Source organism: Mauremys reevesii, linkage group 9, assembly GCF_016161935.1.
Source record: "Mauremys reevesii isolate NIE-2019 linkage group 9, ASM1616193v1, whole genome shotgun sequence".
Taxonomy (NCBI): domain Eukaryota; kingdom Metazoa; phylum Chordata; order Testudines; family Geoemydidae; genus Mauremys; species Mauremys reevesii.
Window position 1 is genome coordinate 93046274 of NC_052631.1, and position 16891 is coordinate 93063164.

The following is a 16891-nucleotide window of genomic DNA, read 5'->3' on the forward strand; positions in this document are numbered from 1 at the left end:
CACTCAAACCACTGAAGTATGTGCACTGAACTCATAGCACATGTCCATTTTAAAGTGGTAGGTAATTTATTATACACAAAATGTGATCCATCTTTCTTAAGAATCCACCAAAGGGCCTATCATAACACAGAAAAAGGGTAATTTTAAACTAGAGGCTGAACAAAAATAATACTGGAAATTTTAGAGATGCCTTAAATTGATCTCTTAAAACAGGAGTTTGTTGCTTATTCGAGGTGACCCTTAAATGCAGGTTTCACTGGAAAATTAAAACATTCCCCAGTTCAATCACTGAAAAATAAAATAAGAATGAGCTGTCTCTGGTACTCTATGCCAGCAATTAAATATTCCTAACGCTGATAAATTTCCTGTTAAAATAAATCAAGAAGCTGGTGACCCAATCTAGAAGTAGCCATATTGTATGTTTCACCATCAAAAACAACAAAAAAACCTTTTTCAGATGTAGAATGACATAGGGAAACCCTTATTTTAATTTCAAGTTTCAAAACTGAAATGAGAAAACTGTCCGTAGAGGCGATGAATGCTTACAATGGGGAAAAAAGATTTATTTAAAGCAAGACTCTCTGCTCCCATGCGTATTGTGTGTCATTCAGGTCTTATTTTGAAACATCTAGATATACAAATTCTAGTCTCTTTTTGTTAGAACAACAGGATGATCTAAAACTTTAAGAGCGCAACCACAGAAGTTTAAGAACATGGTATTGAGAAATAAGTTCCCTTTAGTAATCAAGTGAACAACTATTAACTCAGAGTTGACAAACTGAGAAGAAAGCTAATTAACAATTGATAATGCTCACCTTTCAGGACTTGTAGACTTTACTAGGTAACCTTACAAAAGCTAGAATATAAGCAGTCAATTGAATTGTGCCAAAATCTGCTGTATCTCATTAAAATGTATAACAGCACAACACAATTATGAAATGCAATGAAGACATGAAGCTTTATAAGAGTATGGAATGAAGGAAGCATTTGGGGCTTTTCAATATATTTATCTGAACTATCCTCTAGGATAGCGTTGGTCAGTGCATCCCTCGGCCCGCGCTGCTTCCTGCCACCCCCATTGGCCTGGGATGGCGAACCGCGGCCAGTGGGAGCCATGATCGGCCAAACCTGCGGCCGCGGCAGGTAAACAAACCGGCCCGGCCCACCAGGGTGCTTACCCTGGCGAGCCGTGTGCCAAAGGTTGCCAACCTCTGCTCTAGGAGGAGAATCCCAGCATGCTACATGCTTTCAAAATAAATTTTAGGTTTGCTATAATATTTTTGGTAAAAGATGAAAGGATTTAAAAAGTCGAGGCCTACTGTGCTTCTGTATCCTTACACAGGAGTTGAATAAGCTATTATTAAAAAGCATATATTGTACATATATCATCCAAATTATAGGTCTGGTAACTATCAATGATCTTACTCATTAGAGAAGAAAAATGTGGTAGAGATTGCTTTAATAAGCTAAACATTCCCCCTCTGCCTTCCACTTAAGCTTTTTCTTTTTAAAAAGACGAGACACTGTAAGAAGACAAAAGAAGTTAAATGCTAGTGTTTGAGACCGAATATACGGTAGTTCATTTCTCCACTGACACCTCCACTCTCATCCTAGGCTTTTCTTTCAGAGCAAAATACTTAAATATCCAAAGCAGAACAGTTTCAAGAGAGTGAATTTGCTTCCTTTTTCAATCTCTAATAAACATAGGCATGACTGTTTCACAAGCAGTAAACATTTTTGAAGTCTTTTCTCAGTTAACTATCTAAATTTTTATTCATCCCCCTAACAAGGACCTTCATTATAGGGATGATTTAGTTGGGGTTGGTCCTGTTTTGAGCGGGGGTTTGGAGTAGATGACCTTCTGAGGTCTCTTCCAACCCTAATCTTCTATGATTCTATGATTAACTGAGCTAAAGATTCTTGACTGCATATTCCACCAATGCATACAATTAAAGGCAACGCAATAAGCATTTAAGTCATTTGTCTCCCTCTGACACTTCTCATCAGACCTCTTTCAGCTAGAGCTGGACAAAAATTTTCATTTAATAGTTTATTTAATGAAAAATACAGTTTCAGCCAATCTGAAACTATTTGTGAATTGGTAACACTACTGAAACATTTTGATTTTGGGGGACTGGAATCAAAGTGGCCAGAGGTGTCAAAGAAGGAGGTGGCAGTAGCATCATCCTTATAACTTTTAGCTCAGTGGTTAGGAAACTCACCAGGAATGTGGGAAACCTAGGTTCAATTCACCCCTCTGCCTGACGTGGAGCAGGGATCTGAACTTGAGTCTCCCACACTGCAGTACAGAGCCTGGGCCAGGGAAGCCTGGGGATTAGGGCACTCACCTAGGATGGGGAGGACCCAAGTTCAAAGCCCTTGATCCAATGGACTGCTTATTTATGCAAAGTGAAGCAAGTAAACAACAGAGACTCTGAAACCACCTCAACATTTTTTTTAAAAGTCCAAGATTTTTTGCAGTCTGACTCATGATTTTTCAATGCTTGGCTTTGGCAATACAAATAAGACAGTTCCTTCCCTAAAAAGCTTAAAACCTAAACAAATAAATCCACTAAAGATACCAAATAGGCAGATGAAAATATTTTCACTGATTAGAGATAAAGCACTAACGGTGTATCCATCCCCACAGAATTTGTGGGCAAGAGAAAGAGTAGGAGAAACCTAGCATTTTATAAAAAAAGCTTTCAACAAACTTTTGACATTGGTAAAATTTTTACACTTACTACATGAATAATTCTGTTCACTTCTGGGAAATGCCAACTCAAATTCTCAATATACATATTAGCCTCTTCCTCTGCAAAGCCCTCCTAGGCTTACATTCAACTTTAACATCTAACTTTACCATCACCACTTCATATACGAAAATAAACTATTTATATACTGTCTGACATCATCAGCAAGAGATTTTTGGAACACTACAGGAGAAGAAAATTTTGACTGTGGAGATTGTCACATGACAGCCTGGTTTAGCCATTTTTAGTAACTATTTTACTGGTCTTTTTACAGTGAATGTAGGATAACAGCTACTATGGAAAACAAAAAGGAGCACTGGAAAAAAAAACCACTTGCAAACAATGCCAATCCTGGCACACAGGTTTTTCTGTTTCTAACTCATTGGATTCACCCCTTCTACATACTATAACTCACTACTGTACTCTGTTATCCAATGAAAAGCTGCTACCTTCACAGCAAAAACATTTAAAACAAAGTTGTCATTACCCTTAGCTTTAGGATGCTATTACTACAATTCAGCTAATCATGCAACCCTTACTTGATTTTGCCTACAAATGAAAATCAAACATCTTGTATTTGCATAGTAATTAAAACCTGATTATTTCGGAAATGTAATAACCTCACACTGTCGTACTTAAATTGTTGAGAAGTATTTCAGGGTGAAGCTTCAAGTCAAAATGTTTTGCAAAACCATGTCATGAAGACCTATCGCCGCTCCTATCAGTCTTATATAAACTAATTTTTAAAATTATCTTCCTTTACACCAATGTTAACTAACAATTTTTACTCTAGACCACTGACATGCTGGGAATAAAAGTGCTTTAGCTATAGACTTTTCAGTTCCACCAAAAGTGCAACCCTATTGTAATGTTCTAAAAGCGTAATTGATTTTTTTATTGCTAGAGATGCAAAGTGGCAGGGAAATTCTTCATTCTTAGCTCTCAACATCAGAAATATAATAGTCCCTCATCCCCCAGCTGATGTTTCTCAACAATTAAAGGTTTGTAGTTTATATAAGAGTTGACAACTGAGGGTGAAAATGAGGTGGACTGAAAACAAAAGTGTTCTCCATGAGGTACAGAAACCTTGACAGGTATTATTAGAAAGAAATATCCACCTGTTACTGTTTTGGAGCACAGTGAATGGTTAAAAATATTACTGAACTCAAGTAACTTGACACCTTTATATATCAGATGAATTCTAACCACTGTCAAGAGTGTTAGCTGGGCTGTGGGTAATCTGGAGTGTTTTCTGAAACCTGATCATGTAGCCTTACTGCACAATAGTCAGGACCCAAGCTGGCTAAATGCTCTGGAACCTCTTAAAAACCTTGCCTTTGGGCTTTTTGGTACTGACAAGGCTTAATGCACCATGCAAGGGAGTATGGCACTTCCTTGAAGTGAGTCATCCACATGAAAGCTGGCTTGCAAAGCACAGCCCTTCCTTTCTCTACTTTAAAAGAGCAACCCAAGATGCATAACGCAGGGATTGTAGGCACAGGAGAATGCAATATGACCTTTTGTCTCCTTCACCCTCTGTAAAATTATCTTTACCAGCTCCTCAGATAAGTTCTTTTCTGTGCAAGGCAGATACTTGGAGCTTCCTTTTTAGGTCTCTTCACTGAATTGGACACCTAATGCTAAGCAGACTTAGGTCCTGAAGGAAAACAATGAGAACATATGGAGCAGCATTTATAGTCAGCATAAAGTGGTGCCTGATGGTCAGGCTCAATTTTTACTCTGCTTCTGTAACAGTCAAAAATCAAAACACCCTGAGGCCTAGAGAAATTTCAACAGCCTCATGTTGAGGACCTAAGACCCAAAGGTGTGAATGATAAACAAATAGTAACTTTATATAATCACAAATTTAAGATAATTTTACTATTTATAGTAAATACATAAAAAGCCACAGACACAAATAGACTTGTAACTTAAATTATTAAAATAAATATGTGTTCACAACACAATGCAGGGAGCTAGTAGATGGGCGGTGCCTTTAACAAGCAGAGCTCAGCATCACGGATGGATCTGTTAACCTAGCCTTTTTCTTCATCAGACTTTCTGCCTCACAGCTGTTTCCTTTTTGGCTTGATGAGTGCTGAGGTCAGTACTACCCACTGGTTGGTACAGGAGTCGGTAGGCCTCCCTATACGAAGTAAATTTGCTTTCTTCAAACCCCTTGCTCCAGCAGAAAACAGTGGTTAAATGAATATCGTCAGCCCACAGTGCATACAGTGAGCTCTAATATCACGGTGATGGACAACCGTATAAGAATCTAAATATATAGTTCCAAGAACAGGAAATGAAGCAGCTGCTGGGCAGAAATTAAACATCTGAAACACACAGATTATTTCAGATTTAAAAAATATGATCTGAGTATATGAAACTGTTCAGATGATGGGCAATATTAAGTTTGTTCTTTAGAAGCTGCTTTCATTTAAGGATTTCTCCCAGGCAAATTAGTTCTATATAGCCTATCAAGGAAGCATTTTGTTAAGAAGCACTGCAAACAATTTAAGAGAAACACCAGAGCAAGAAAATCATGCTTTCACATGGGAACATACCAAGTGAGGTTAGAAGGTAGGTAACAACCTTAGATGCACCACAGTGCATCCATTTAGTGATCACCCATCACACCTAACTTCTAACTTCATAGCTCTCAGGGTCCCATAGGAGAGCTCAAAAATTAGTTAGAGTCACGGGTCAGAGTCATGTTTTGAGCTTTTTAAAAAACAAAAAACAAAGACCTGAACCCCTCTCCTTACCTCCCTAGATAATGATTTTTTTTTTTAAATTGCAAAGCCATGTTCAGTCTGTCATAAATCTGTTCATGTGAGAGCCTAAAGAGGTCCAAAACATGAGACAGGGCAGAAGGCAGAGTCCCTACTCATCACTCACTGTGATCACTGGGCTGAAACTCCCTAAATCAGTTCCCTAAGGAAGAAATCTAGCCTCCACATCAGAGTATCTCAATTATGATTCTGATCATAAGGCCTGTCTACACACCAGCTCTCAACCCATCCCTTAGTCACCTTACTCCCACCCTGTGCTTGGACTAGACGTGGTACCAACTAAAAACCATAAAGGACTCTTCCATATGTATCACAATGTAATAGGTCTTAAATGAATAGCTTCGTTTCACATGGGCTCACTCACTCTTCTTCCGCCAGGAACCTCCCTGGCTCAGTTCTGAAGTCTATATTAAGTGATCTCTGACAGACGCTTTAGACAAGATTATAAAATATTTAAGGAACAGCCAATTTGCCACGGGAGAAAACTCCTTGCAGACCCAAAAGCCGATAGTCAACAAAACGCTGATCTTGTCAGCAAAGACCATCGAAACATGGCACTAATTACTTATTCAGCCAGAAGAAACAGGCCATTTGCCCATAATTTAAGTCTATCCTGACTATTAATGTACCACGAGAGTGCCATGGAGTAGAGTAGGAGTTATCACAAGAGAAAGTCTTCCCCGCTACCACAATGCGGGCTGGAAGTGATACAGTTTTCCACTTAACAGTCTTTTATCCCCAGGGAAGCATACAAGCCCGGTGGGCAGACTGATGAGGAGCTTGGATCACAAAAACCACACACCTCCTCCTGGTGTACTCTACCTAGGCAATGGCTGGCCCAAACAGGCAATTTGAAACCCACACCAGTCATGTCAGGACCTGCCAAAGCAGGAAAGTAGGGATCTACAGTAGAACCTTCTCCAAGGAAGGCAGCCTCTGATTTTATTTTATTTTTTTAAGACTCCCAAGATATGCAGAAGAGCATTTAGAAGTTATGAAACTTAAGCAATACATTTTAAGATTTTTCTTAAAAACAAAGTTTTTTCTGATAAGTTGGCTATAAAAGCTATTCAGCAATAGCTCTTAAAGTACATCTATGAAGAGATTATGCGTAGTGGAGTTTAACCAAACATACTCTTTATTACTCAGGTTCAACAGCTTGCTTTAACTGCCACCTATAAAATTGTATCGCATGACAAATAAAAGTGAAAACAGCTAGTTTGCTAACATTATTACAGTACTTCAAAAATATCCATGGCAACTGACTGATGACAAATGTAAGGCACTTGCTTAAAGAACAGCAGCTCAAAAACATCTGCAATGGATGGCTATGCCTATGGCTAACCTTGGAGCATTAAACTAAAACTGAGCTGCAAAACACAACTATGTACACAACAAACCCCCTAAAAGTCCCAAATGACCAAAATAGTAAAAAGCTAAATATTTAGTTCTAAAAGTTGCTAATACATTTAATGATAATTTTCATTTTTATTTTCAAAGTAAAAATTGAGTCACTTGCTGTAGTTGAGCACATTATTTAAACCAGAGAAGCAAAGGGATGCATTCCCTGCTCTGTTTTGCAAGTTATTGAAGTCGACAACCACAACTATGGAAGCACAGAATCCCTGGTATAAAACTTTTCACTTTTAAAAAAATGAATCACATTTTAAAACTCTTTAAATACAGTGTTCCAAGAAAACAGGTAGTAAACAATTACTGATCACATTCCGATTCATATTTGATACACTGACTTTTCCATATAATTCTCTTAAATTTGTTTTTTTTTCCTAAGAGAATTAAAGCAGATGATATTTATTTGGATTTGACAGCTAAAAGGGTGATTTTCTAGTTAACCATCTCAGAAGACAGACATGTTGGGAAACAAGTGGTTCAGAAGGCTGAAATAGTTTCAATAACCCCATCCACACTGGCTTTTACAAAGCACTATACCAGGAAGCAATGCACAAGGTCCTAAATTAGCTAATGATGATTCTTTTCTGAACACTGTGTGCAAAAAAAAGTGCACACAGAGGGCAAGGGGTTCTTTAAAGACTGGTCACTACCGTGAGATTGGACTGTAGATGCCCTGGATTCAGTAGGAAAGACTTTTAATGTCTTATCAGTCACATGAAGAGGGGTTCTTTAAATTATGGGCTTGTGTATGTGTGGTGAATTTTTACTACACTCATCAAGAAGGCTAGTCAGGAGTTTATAGAGTGGACGAGGACTGAACCTGGACTTAGAAGGTAACAAATGGGCACAGGATGTAGCAATTCATTCTACACTATTCACTTGTAGTCACTCTCACATAATCCAGTGTACCTTGAGAGCCAATGTTAGGCTCTGACCACAAATATGTATTAAATGTAATCCTTTATCATTCTTTGCGACAAGGTTTATTAAGGTCATTACCAATATTGTTTGTACTATTATATTTCCTTTTTAGTTTGTGTTTATGCTGCATGTTTTATTCCTTGCAAATAAGCAGTGCTAATGTTTGCTACAGTTACTGTGATCACATTGTATTTGAAGGTTGACTGGATACACTAATAAAAATGAATCCATGCTACTCTGACCCAGTTATGGGACCTGCATGAAAGGGGTTCTTAGAAACTCTTAAAATATCAAGCTGTGTCACCAGGGACAGCATCAAGCATATATAGTACCAAGGCACCTGGAAGGAACATAAGTAAAATATTTGAAAGTTGGAAATATTTTTACAAGGAGATTAGCTGTAAGTATATGACAGACTGGTGTGCCACTTCTAAACAGCAAGTAGCAGCTGCAAATATTCTGAACATTTGTTTTTGAAACTAGAAAATTCTAACTATAGCATAATTTACAACATTAAATTCCTACTTCTTACCCACTGAGTAATTGGGGAAAGTCTCTGGGGCAGAATTAATCACACGACACTGAGTGTCAACTCTGATTTATGGCCCCGTCTACACTATAAAAATAACCATGTTTAAAGATGGTTGTGGACAAACCATGTTGTATGTTTAACCATGGTTATTTTTGTAGTTTAGACCTGGCCTAAGCAGGATGGTAACTAAGCAACCGACTCAGAATACAGGGCAATAAGGCTTTACAAGTAAAGCACTTAGAATTACCATTTGTCTCAGAAATTTTATTTTCTTGCAAAATGTGCACTCATTTACCTGTAACTTGTAAGTTTCAAAGGCTGGTTGTGCTTTACATTTTATTAGAGCACTAAATATTGTTAACCAGGGAGGAAACAGAGCAGGGGAGCTAAATGTTAAGCAAAAAGTTGTTATAATTATACCAATTGATCCATCATACATAATTTATATATATATATATATATATATATATATATATATATATATATATATATATATATATATATTAGCTTATGAAATATGAAAGCAACTTTTCTAAGCTTAAACCTGCAGTGGCATTTATTTTATTTCCCAAGCAGAAGTTATACAATCCTTGTCCCTCATAGGGTTTGTTTTTGTTTTTTGCATAATACAAAATTTCATTCACTCAAATATTTTATTCCAAAATGCCTAAGAGGAGTCTACATTATGGAGTGCTTGCCCACAAATTTCAGCTTTATTCTATGAAATCATATTTTCAGCAATACCAAGGAACTCTGATTGCTTTGGAGACTGCCAAACAATTCAATGTTTGGGGGGAGGAGGGGGAAATCAAGCAGCTTAAATAGTTTTTTATTAACATGACCAGGAAAGATGTAACTTCTCATGTTTTCTGACCAGCAATGATAACAACTGTATGGGTCACAGGGGATTGGGAAGATACAAGTATATGTACTTAATAATAATAGATATACTTGGATGTTTTTAAATGGCAAAGATCTTAATATAAATGAATTTCAAGAAATACAGCTCTTCTGTATAGATTAGGCATGGGGTAGTGATTCTTTTTTTAAGTAGTCATGCAGGGGACTGGACTAGAGCACCTCTCGAGGTCCCTTCCAGTCCTATAATTCTATGCATCTACAGTGCCTGTCACCAGATACAGAGATTAATTGAGAATGGTGAGGAAATAATTCTGCATTTAAAAAAGGGATTAAACAGTACAATAGTGCTAACTTACCAAATTATGTGACTGGGGAAAAGCATGTTTTGTAAGGATTTCAAATATATCTCTTCTGCTGTGACCTTCTTGTTTCAGTGCAAACCGTAGATTTCTCATATCCTAAAATGAGGACAATTACCTTTTTAAAAAAGAAGCAAAGTAATACAGTATCTTTACTTTGTTTATAAATACTGTATTATATGATTAACATGATTTAGAATGTACTCAATGTATCAAAAACAAATATGAATGTTCATTTTAAAGACATCTCCTACTTTATGGTGTTAAAAAAAAAAGGTACTTTATTTTAGGGTATAAAGAATTTTATAACTTCACATGCAACATATGATTGGAATAGAGAGTTTTACCTTACCGTGCAATACTGGTGCTCCTCCTCTTTGGTTTAAAACTGTCAGAACCAATATTATTTGATTCTCTAGCAAGTCTCATGGGCTACTGAATGTTTGTGGATTATGAGTTATTCTATGTTTATAACGTGAGTACTTTGCTAACAAGCTGTCTAGACTACACTGTCCTCAGACGTTTCCTCTTGATTAACTTTAAAATTAAGAAATTTGCATGTTACTGTGGAGAACAGACTCTGTGGCTTACATATTCCATTCAAGAGTTATATAAAGGACTCCTGGATTATCAAAAAGGAACTCCACTCATGACCATATTTTCTGTGGCAATATACATAGCCACAAATCTTGTGAGACTTAAGAAAACGGATGTATTGTTTTACAAGTATGCCTGCACCTTTGGGTTAAGGTCCTTTTTCTGGCAATGAAACCCAGTACAACTATTTGACCCTTCCTATAAGACAATGGGTGGGTCTTTTAAGAAATATATAAAATAATATATTAATGACCTTTAGGGTCCATAAAATAAGGAACTATAGGTGCATGAATTATGGCCTTGTTTCATAAAAGTGATTAAAATCCCATTGATTGTTGGATGAACAAAATACTTTGTTTTCTAATTTCTGCAAAAGATGTATGCAATAAAAAATTGACATCCATGAATTCTCTTTTTTTAATGAATTGTTGCAAATCTTACTTTACAAGTAATATCTAGTCCATAGGAATTTTCTCCTCTACTTGAAGCTCCACCCATTTTCTCAATCCTTGCAATTACACCCAGAGGAACATCTAATATCACAACTGGATCCTGGAAGGAAAAGATAAAATATAAAAGTAAATACAGTATTACTGCCATTAAGCTTCATACAAAACTTATTTAAAATCACAAGATATGTAGTCTATTATAGTCATAAAATATAGATAGCAGGTGTCATGTATCCTGTAAATGAGTTTGTTTCTTGCTCTAACTTTACAATGCAGACCCAAAACCGACTTGGTGATAAGTTCTCCCCCCAGCAATGATTAATGGGGGGGGAGGAGGGATAGCTCAGTGGTTTGAGCATTGGCTTGCTAAACCCAGTGTTGTGAGTTCAATCCTTGAGGAGGCCAGGCAGGGATGGAAAAAAAAAAAAAGGTCCTGCTAGTTGGGGGGGGGGGGGCTGGACTTGACTTCAAGGTCCTCCTTTCTCTCTAGAGGAGATTATATCTCCAATTATTACCTTTATTACCTTTAATGTATGCTGAAAAATTGTGAAGTTATGCTACATCCCTGCCTATCTGATTTTTTCAGGAACTGCCAATTTGTGTCTCATTTCACTCAAGATATTGATGAAGCAGGAAAAGAGGAAAAAGCATAGAAGACACCTTGTAGTGACATTACATTAGCTCTGACTGTCTAATTGTAGGTAGAATAGAAATCAGTGAACTGAGAAGAATATAGCTAGTTATCCAGAGGTGCTAAACTATTGGCTTGGATCTGTCTGACAAATAGATTCATTCTCAAAAGTGTTAATATTCATATAATTAAGAAAAAATATAGCTTTAAAATAAGTTGAGCTAGTTTGTAATTTTCTGTTAATGTTTGAAATGATAAATGACTGCACAGATATCTGAGAAAATCGTTTTCATCTTTCAAAGGCAACACCACAATCTTGCCTGCATTCATTTGTAAGAGTACAAACTAAGTTAAGACAATGAAACCTGAAAAATTATATACTAACTTTTTTAAATTAAAGATTTCTGCAGTAAAATTAATACCATATTGATTATTAAAAGCTAATATTTTTGCTACTATCTTAACTGAATATCACCTTCCTTTTGCTAACAATGCAAATCTTTTTCGTGACAGCTCTATTTTTCTTCACATGAACTCTGCTGCAGGAATAAATTACTCTTGTATTGGCAATGTAAAACTATTGTCACAGCAATGAACTTTAGCACTGAAGAGGAAAATTGCCCACTTTTTCTGCATCTAAATATTGCCAACTTTTTGCATCCAAGTAATAAAAACTGTCTGAGATCGCAATGATCTCAGTTCAAGGGTTCTAAAACCTTGAGTCTGATCACAACACAGCCGCCCATGATTTAGTTTTATTCTGTTTTGCATCCATAATTTCTTGAACAGCCATTGCTATTCCCCCACCAGTGCTGTTCCACAGGCAGAGATTCATAGATTTCAAGGCCAGAAGGGACCAAAACAACAACAAACAACTGCATCTCATTACTGGTCTTCAGTTATTCAGATTTGCATTGTGAAAATGTTTACACACACTACTCACTAGTTCCACACTTCTTAAGTATAGTCTGTAGTTTGTAACATACAGTCTTCCTTTAACAGCACCATTAAATGGACATACGTAGATAACTTCCTTGTCTGTAAATGAGAAACAGCATTTACCTTTAAAACATTATGAAAAAAGCATAATTTAGGAGTTAAGGACAACACTAATAAGAAGCAATAAAAAGGATCAAAGAGTCCTGTGGCACCTTATAGACTAACAGACGTATTGGAGCACGAGCTTTCGTGGGTCAATACCCACTTCGTCGGATGACTGTACTCATAATACATACTTAAAAAGGATGACTGTACTAATAATACAAATTTATTAAGAGAAGGATCTGCATGAGGGGAAAACTTTTACATGTTAATTAATAGACATTTAGAAAAAAAGCTGAATGTTTCAGATTCTACACGCGCCCCGAGTCTGTTGATTTCTGACTACATCTGTATTTTCCTCTTCCTCACTGCCGTGTGAAAGAACTACACAAACATGAGGAAGTGACAGATTTAAAATCTCTCTTTTATAGCTGTTGGACTGTTCCTTTAAGATTCCAAAGTGAACACATTCTTAATGTTGATATTGTTTCATCTTTTGATGCTCTGCAATAAGTTCTCTTGTGTCAAAGTACACAGTTCTATTTGTAAAGGTGTGTAGGGGCTCATCATTAACAGTTCATCCTGGAGAGAACTACTCAATTTCACTTTGACCAGAGCCAAAGAACAGTTCACAGGGAAGCCTATACTGCAAATACTGGAGCCCTGGAGGCACTCTAAATACATCAGTACCGCTACTACCAATTAGTGAGGGCATCTACAATGCAGGAAATACTACTACATATACAAATAAGTGCTCTTAAGATCTATCATAAGCTTTGTGAAGAAATCTTATAGTAGTTATTACTGCTCTAATTAAACACAGATGTCATTGTGCAGTACATCCATTTTTCTCCCCACTTATTCCCCTGGTCCACTCTCCCCACCCACCCCCCACATCAAGAATTCCCACTCATTCTGTAGTACACTAACAACATAGGGAAAATCCAGGAAGCCACTCCTCGTCCCCCAATCTACTCTGCCCCCATTCCCTCCTTCACTTGCTCTATTAAAAATCTAGAAAATTCACATTAAAAAAAATATTTAAAACCAGTTAAGGTTTTCATAAGTGCGATATCTTTCCAAAACAAACCATTAGACACAGAGTATGTCTACACAGCAACTAGACACTCCTGGCTGGCCCATGCTAGCCAACTCAGGCTTGCGGGGCTCTGGCTATGGGGCTGTTTAATTGCTATGTAGACTTCCAGGCTTGGGCTCCAGCACAGGCTCAGGGACCCGGAGAAGTGGAAGGGTCCCAGAGCCTGGGCTCCAGCCTGAGCCCAGAAGCCTACATGGCAATTAAACAGCCCTGCAGCCCGAGCCCCACAAGCCCAAGTCGGCTAGCATGGGCCAGCCGTGGGTGTTTAGTTGCTGTGTAGACATACCCAAAGAAATGTCAAGCTAAAGGACTCCTTTTAATGGGACCCGAACACCCACACAGCACATTTCCACTGAGGGGGATAGACTCCACACCTTCACAACGACCAGCCTTCGGTCTCCAACACATAAGGAAACACTACATACAGTCTTCCTTACGCTGCAATGCAAAAACCTTCACTACAATATCATACTTCCCTAATACAACAGGACAACACCTGGCAGGTGGGCACAAGTCAACCCGGACACATGCTAATGTTGCTGAAGTTGTAGTTAAAGTTGCACATTATTGTGTGAGGGAGATTGATGTGTTATCTGCAGCATATAAAAAGGGAGTGTGGGAGTCCTGTCATTGCAAACATGCTGTATGGGCAGTAAGTTACAACTAAGAGGTTACCCTTACCTTGGCATTTCCTTACATTTAAGGGTTTGCACTGGGTGGAAGTCAGACTTCAACAACCTTGAATGTTCTTTAAAATAAAATGTTTTTTTATGGGAGTTCAGTAAAAGTTACTCCACTACAAATTCACAACACTGCAGAGATGAAACTAATATATATGGCCTACTAATCCTTCAATATGCACTAGGTTAGATTGTTCAATGATAATTTTTTACCTGTGATGCTAGTTTCTCCTGGTAGACGCGGTATTTCCTCATTTTGTTCCCATTTAGTTCCATCTTTTGGGATCTAAAGAGAAAGGTTGGTATAAAAACAAATTCACACTTGGTGCAACTCTTTCAAATCTTATAGCTATAAACTGTTTTAAAACATGAAATATCCAGTACATAAAGGAATAGGAACTTCAGTACAGGAACTGACATAGCAAAGCAAAACAATAAGGAACCCCTAAAATTATAATTCAACTCTGTGCTTAATGTTATTTGTTAAAGAAATATTCAAAAATAATTTTTGCATTTAACTGGAATAAAATGTCTACATCTCAATGTCTCGAAAGGTTTTGTAGCTTCCAGTTGTCTGGAATAAAAGTTATTCATCAGAGTTGCTTAGTTCAAGAGTTTAAAAATCTGTCCCACTTTTCAAATAGTTATATAAGCAAAATGTTCATCTCACTATTAGACACATTTGGCACTTATATTTTTTAATAAAGATTTTAAGAGAACAGTGAGTGACAAGGCTGTAGTTCAACAGAAGTATTTCTGTAGAAGCTAGTGAGAAATACTTTTAAACAGCAAGTAAACAAACTTCTATTATGCTATTTAAGTGCAAGGATACACAGTCCACCAAGTAATGAAGAAGCAGCATCTATTTGCCTCAGAATAAATCAAGCTAAAATAAATAAAATAAAAATACTTCCTCTCCCAATACTTGTGACGAAAAGTACTGTCTACTAAACTGCACTCTATCTTTAGGTAACTATGTTTAATCTCAAAGTGGGCCAGCTACTACGTGTGGTAAGATACAACTTGTTTATTAATCGTGTTACAGAATTTTTCTAAAGACAAAAAGAGCTGAATAGTAACAAAATTACAACATTCAGCAATACTAGAAAAAGTGCATAGCAATTTGCAAATTGAAACAGGATTGACTTTCGGGTGCTATAGAAACCTGGGATAAGAAATTTCTTTGTTTTCACAGGTTGATGCTTCAATCTTACAGTTTATTGTTGTTTCAAGTTACATTTCAACTTTGGAAATAGAAATAATTTATACAGTAAAGAATAATAGAAGTTACTCAATAAATATTCAGTTTTGTGCTCAAGAACCTGAAAGCTAATGACCCTTGGGATACCTGAGTTAAAAAGTGAAAAAAAATACATAGCCACAATAATACAGAAGAAGCTACACTCACCCTTTTAATTGACGAGCTCTCCAAGGAGTTTGAATTATATTTAGGTGATGAGGAGGCCATACTGGGGATCTGATGAGAAAGCAGATATTGGAAGACTTCAGCTAGACTGCATATATTATACAGAAGTTAGATGTAAGAACAGGAGAGAACAGGCTTTGAACGTTTGCAAAAACAAGTTATTAAAATTTCAGATATATAGATTTATTCTAAAATGCCTTGCAATCTCATGTTTTACTCATTCAATTAATCACAATATTTTAAAGCCTCCAAAAATAATAAAATAATAATATACTAGTTTTCTTTTTAATTCCTTCCCACAGCTCCAAACAAAAGTCCCTGGAGTCCATATTATATATTCTGGGTATTTTTAAAATGTGATTAATGGAGTAAATAACTCAGCATACTTAGCTATTGTGTTCTGCTACACAGTAGAAACATATACCCTCGTAATCTGTCACCTGAAGGTTTATATTATAAACTTTCATTTAGGAATACAGGGAACAAAATTAAATTAACTGGCATTTATCACACAGACCTTAAAATTTAAGCTTATAAGTTTACTCAGAAGTGTTTCAGAAAGATTGAGAGACCAGAGTGGGAAAAACAGAAGGAATTCCCCAGTATTTTTATAGTCAGAAAACACAATCCCAACTTCCTCAAATTGACGCGTCCGTGACGCCACCAGCAGGGGGAGTTTGCTGTCTTTTTCTTGATCAGAGTAGCCTTGATGCATTTAAATGAAGAGGCTGCTTTTTTCTTTTTTTTTTTTTCCTTTCAATTGAAGTTTAAAAAGCTGGTTTTGATTAAAGACAAAAGTGTGCCATTTCAGGATTTACAGCATAAAGCAAGCTTCAGTTTATTTTTTCTGATTTTTGCAGAACGGGAACCTGTCTGCTTTAACCTCAGATGGGCAGAGGTGCAAGACTATTTTCCAGTAACATATTTTTCTTCTACCAGTGACACCTTTCCTTAAGATTAACTATTAACTGAAAGCAGTCTTTTGAAAGGTTGTGGCTTTTAGATAATAAAACCAAAAGATTGCTCTTATTACAGCCTGAATCAACGATGTTGTGTCCATGGATAAACACACCATGGCTTTTTTCCTACAGACTTTTGAAATGATCCTTTTTGTCACTTGGTTTAATCTACCACTGCTTCTGCACAATAGCATGATACCAATGATGCCGCAGCAGTGTGAAACAGGCAGAAGTGATACCAGCAGTTTAGAATTGTGACCCTATTTTGTTTTGAAACTGTTGTGACTGTACAGGAAAAGCACTCCAGTGCAGGGGGAGCACAAGGGTGAAATAGAACTACCTGTGAACTTCACTGGCTTATCTTTTGAATAAGAGCAG

At 36.9% G+C, this 16891-nt stretch overlaps 1 protein-coding gene across 7 annotated transcripts in view; it reads right to left on the bottom strand.

Annotated features, from left to right (window-relative positions):
• MTM1 (myotubularin 1) overlaps window positions 1–16891 on the bottom strand; it is a 56494-nt gene that overhangs the window by 23299 nt on the left and 16304 nt on the right. For all 7 annotated transcript variants that reach the window (XM_039489438.1, XM_039489434.1, XM_039489437.1 and 4 more), the window contains exons 2-6: window positions 15537–15605; window positions 14342–14414; window positions 12252–12346; window positions 10670–10780; window positions 9629–9730 (exon numbers count right to left, since the gene is read on the bottom strand). In XM_039489438.1, coding sequence (XP_039345372.1) covers window positions 9629–9730; window positions 10670–10780; window positions 12252–12346; window positions 14342–14414; window positions 15537–15596 — 441 coding nt within the window. In that variant the 5' untranslated portion in view covers window positions 15597–15605. The remainder of the gene's footprint in view (window positions 1–9628; window positions 9731–10669; window positions 10781–12251; window positions 12347–14341; window positions 14415–15536; window positions 15606–16891) is intronic.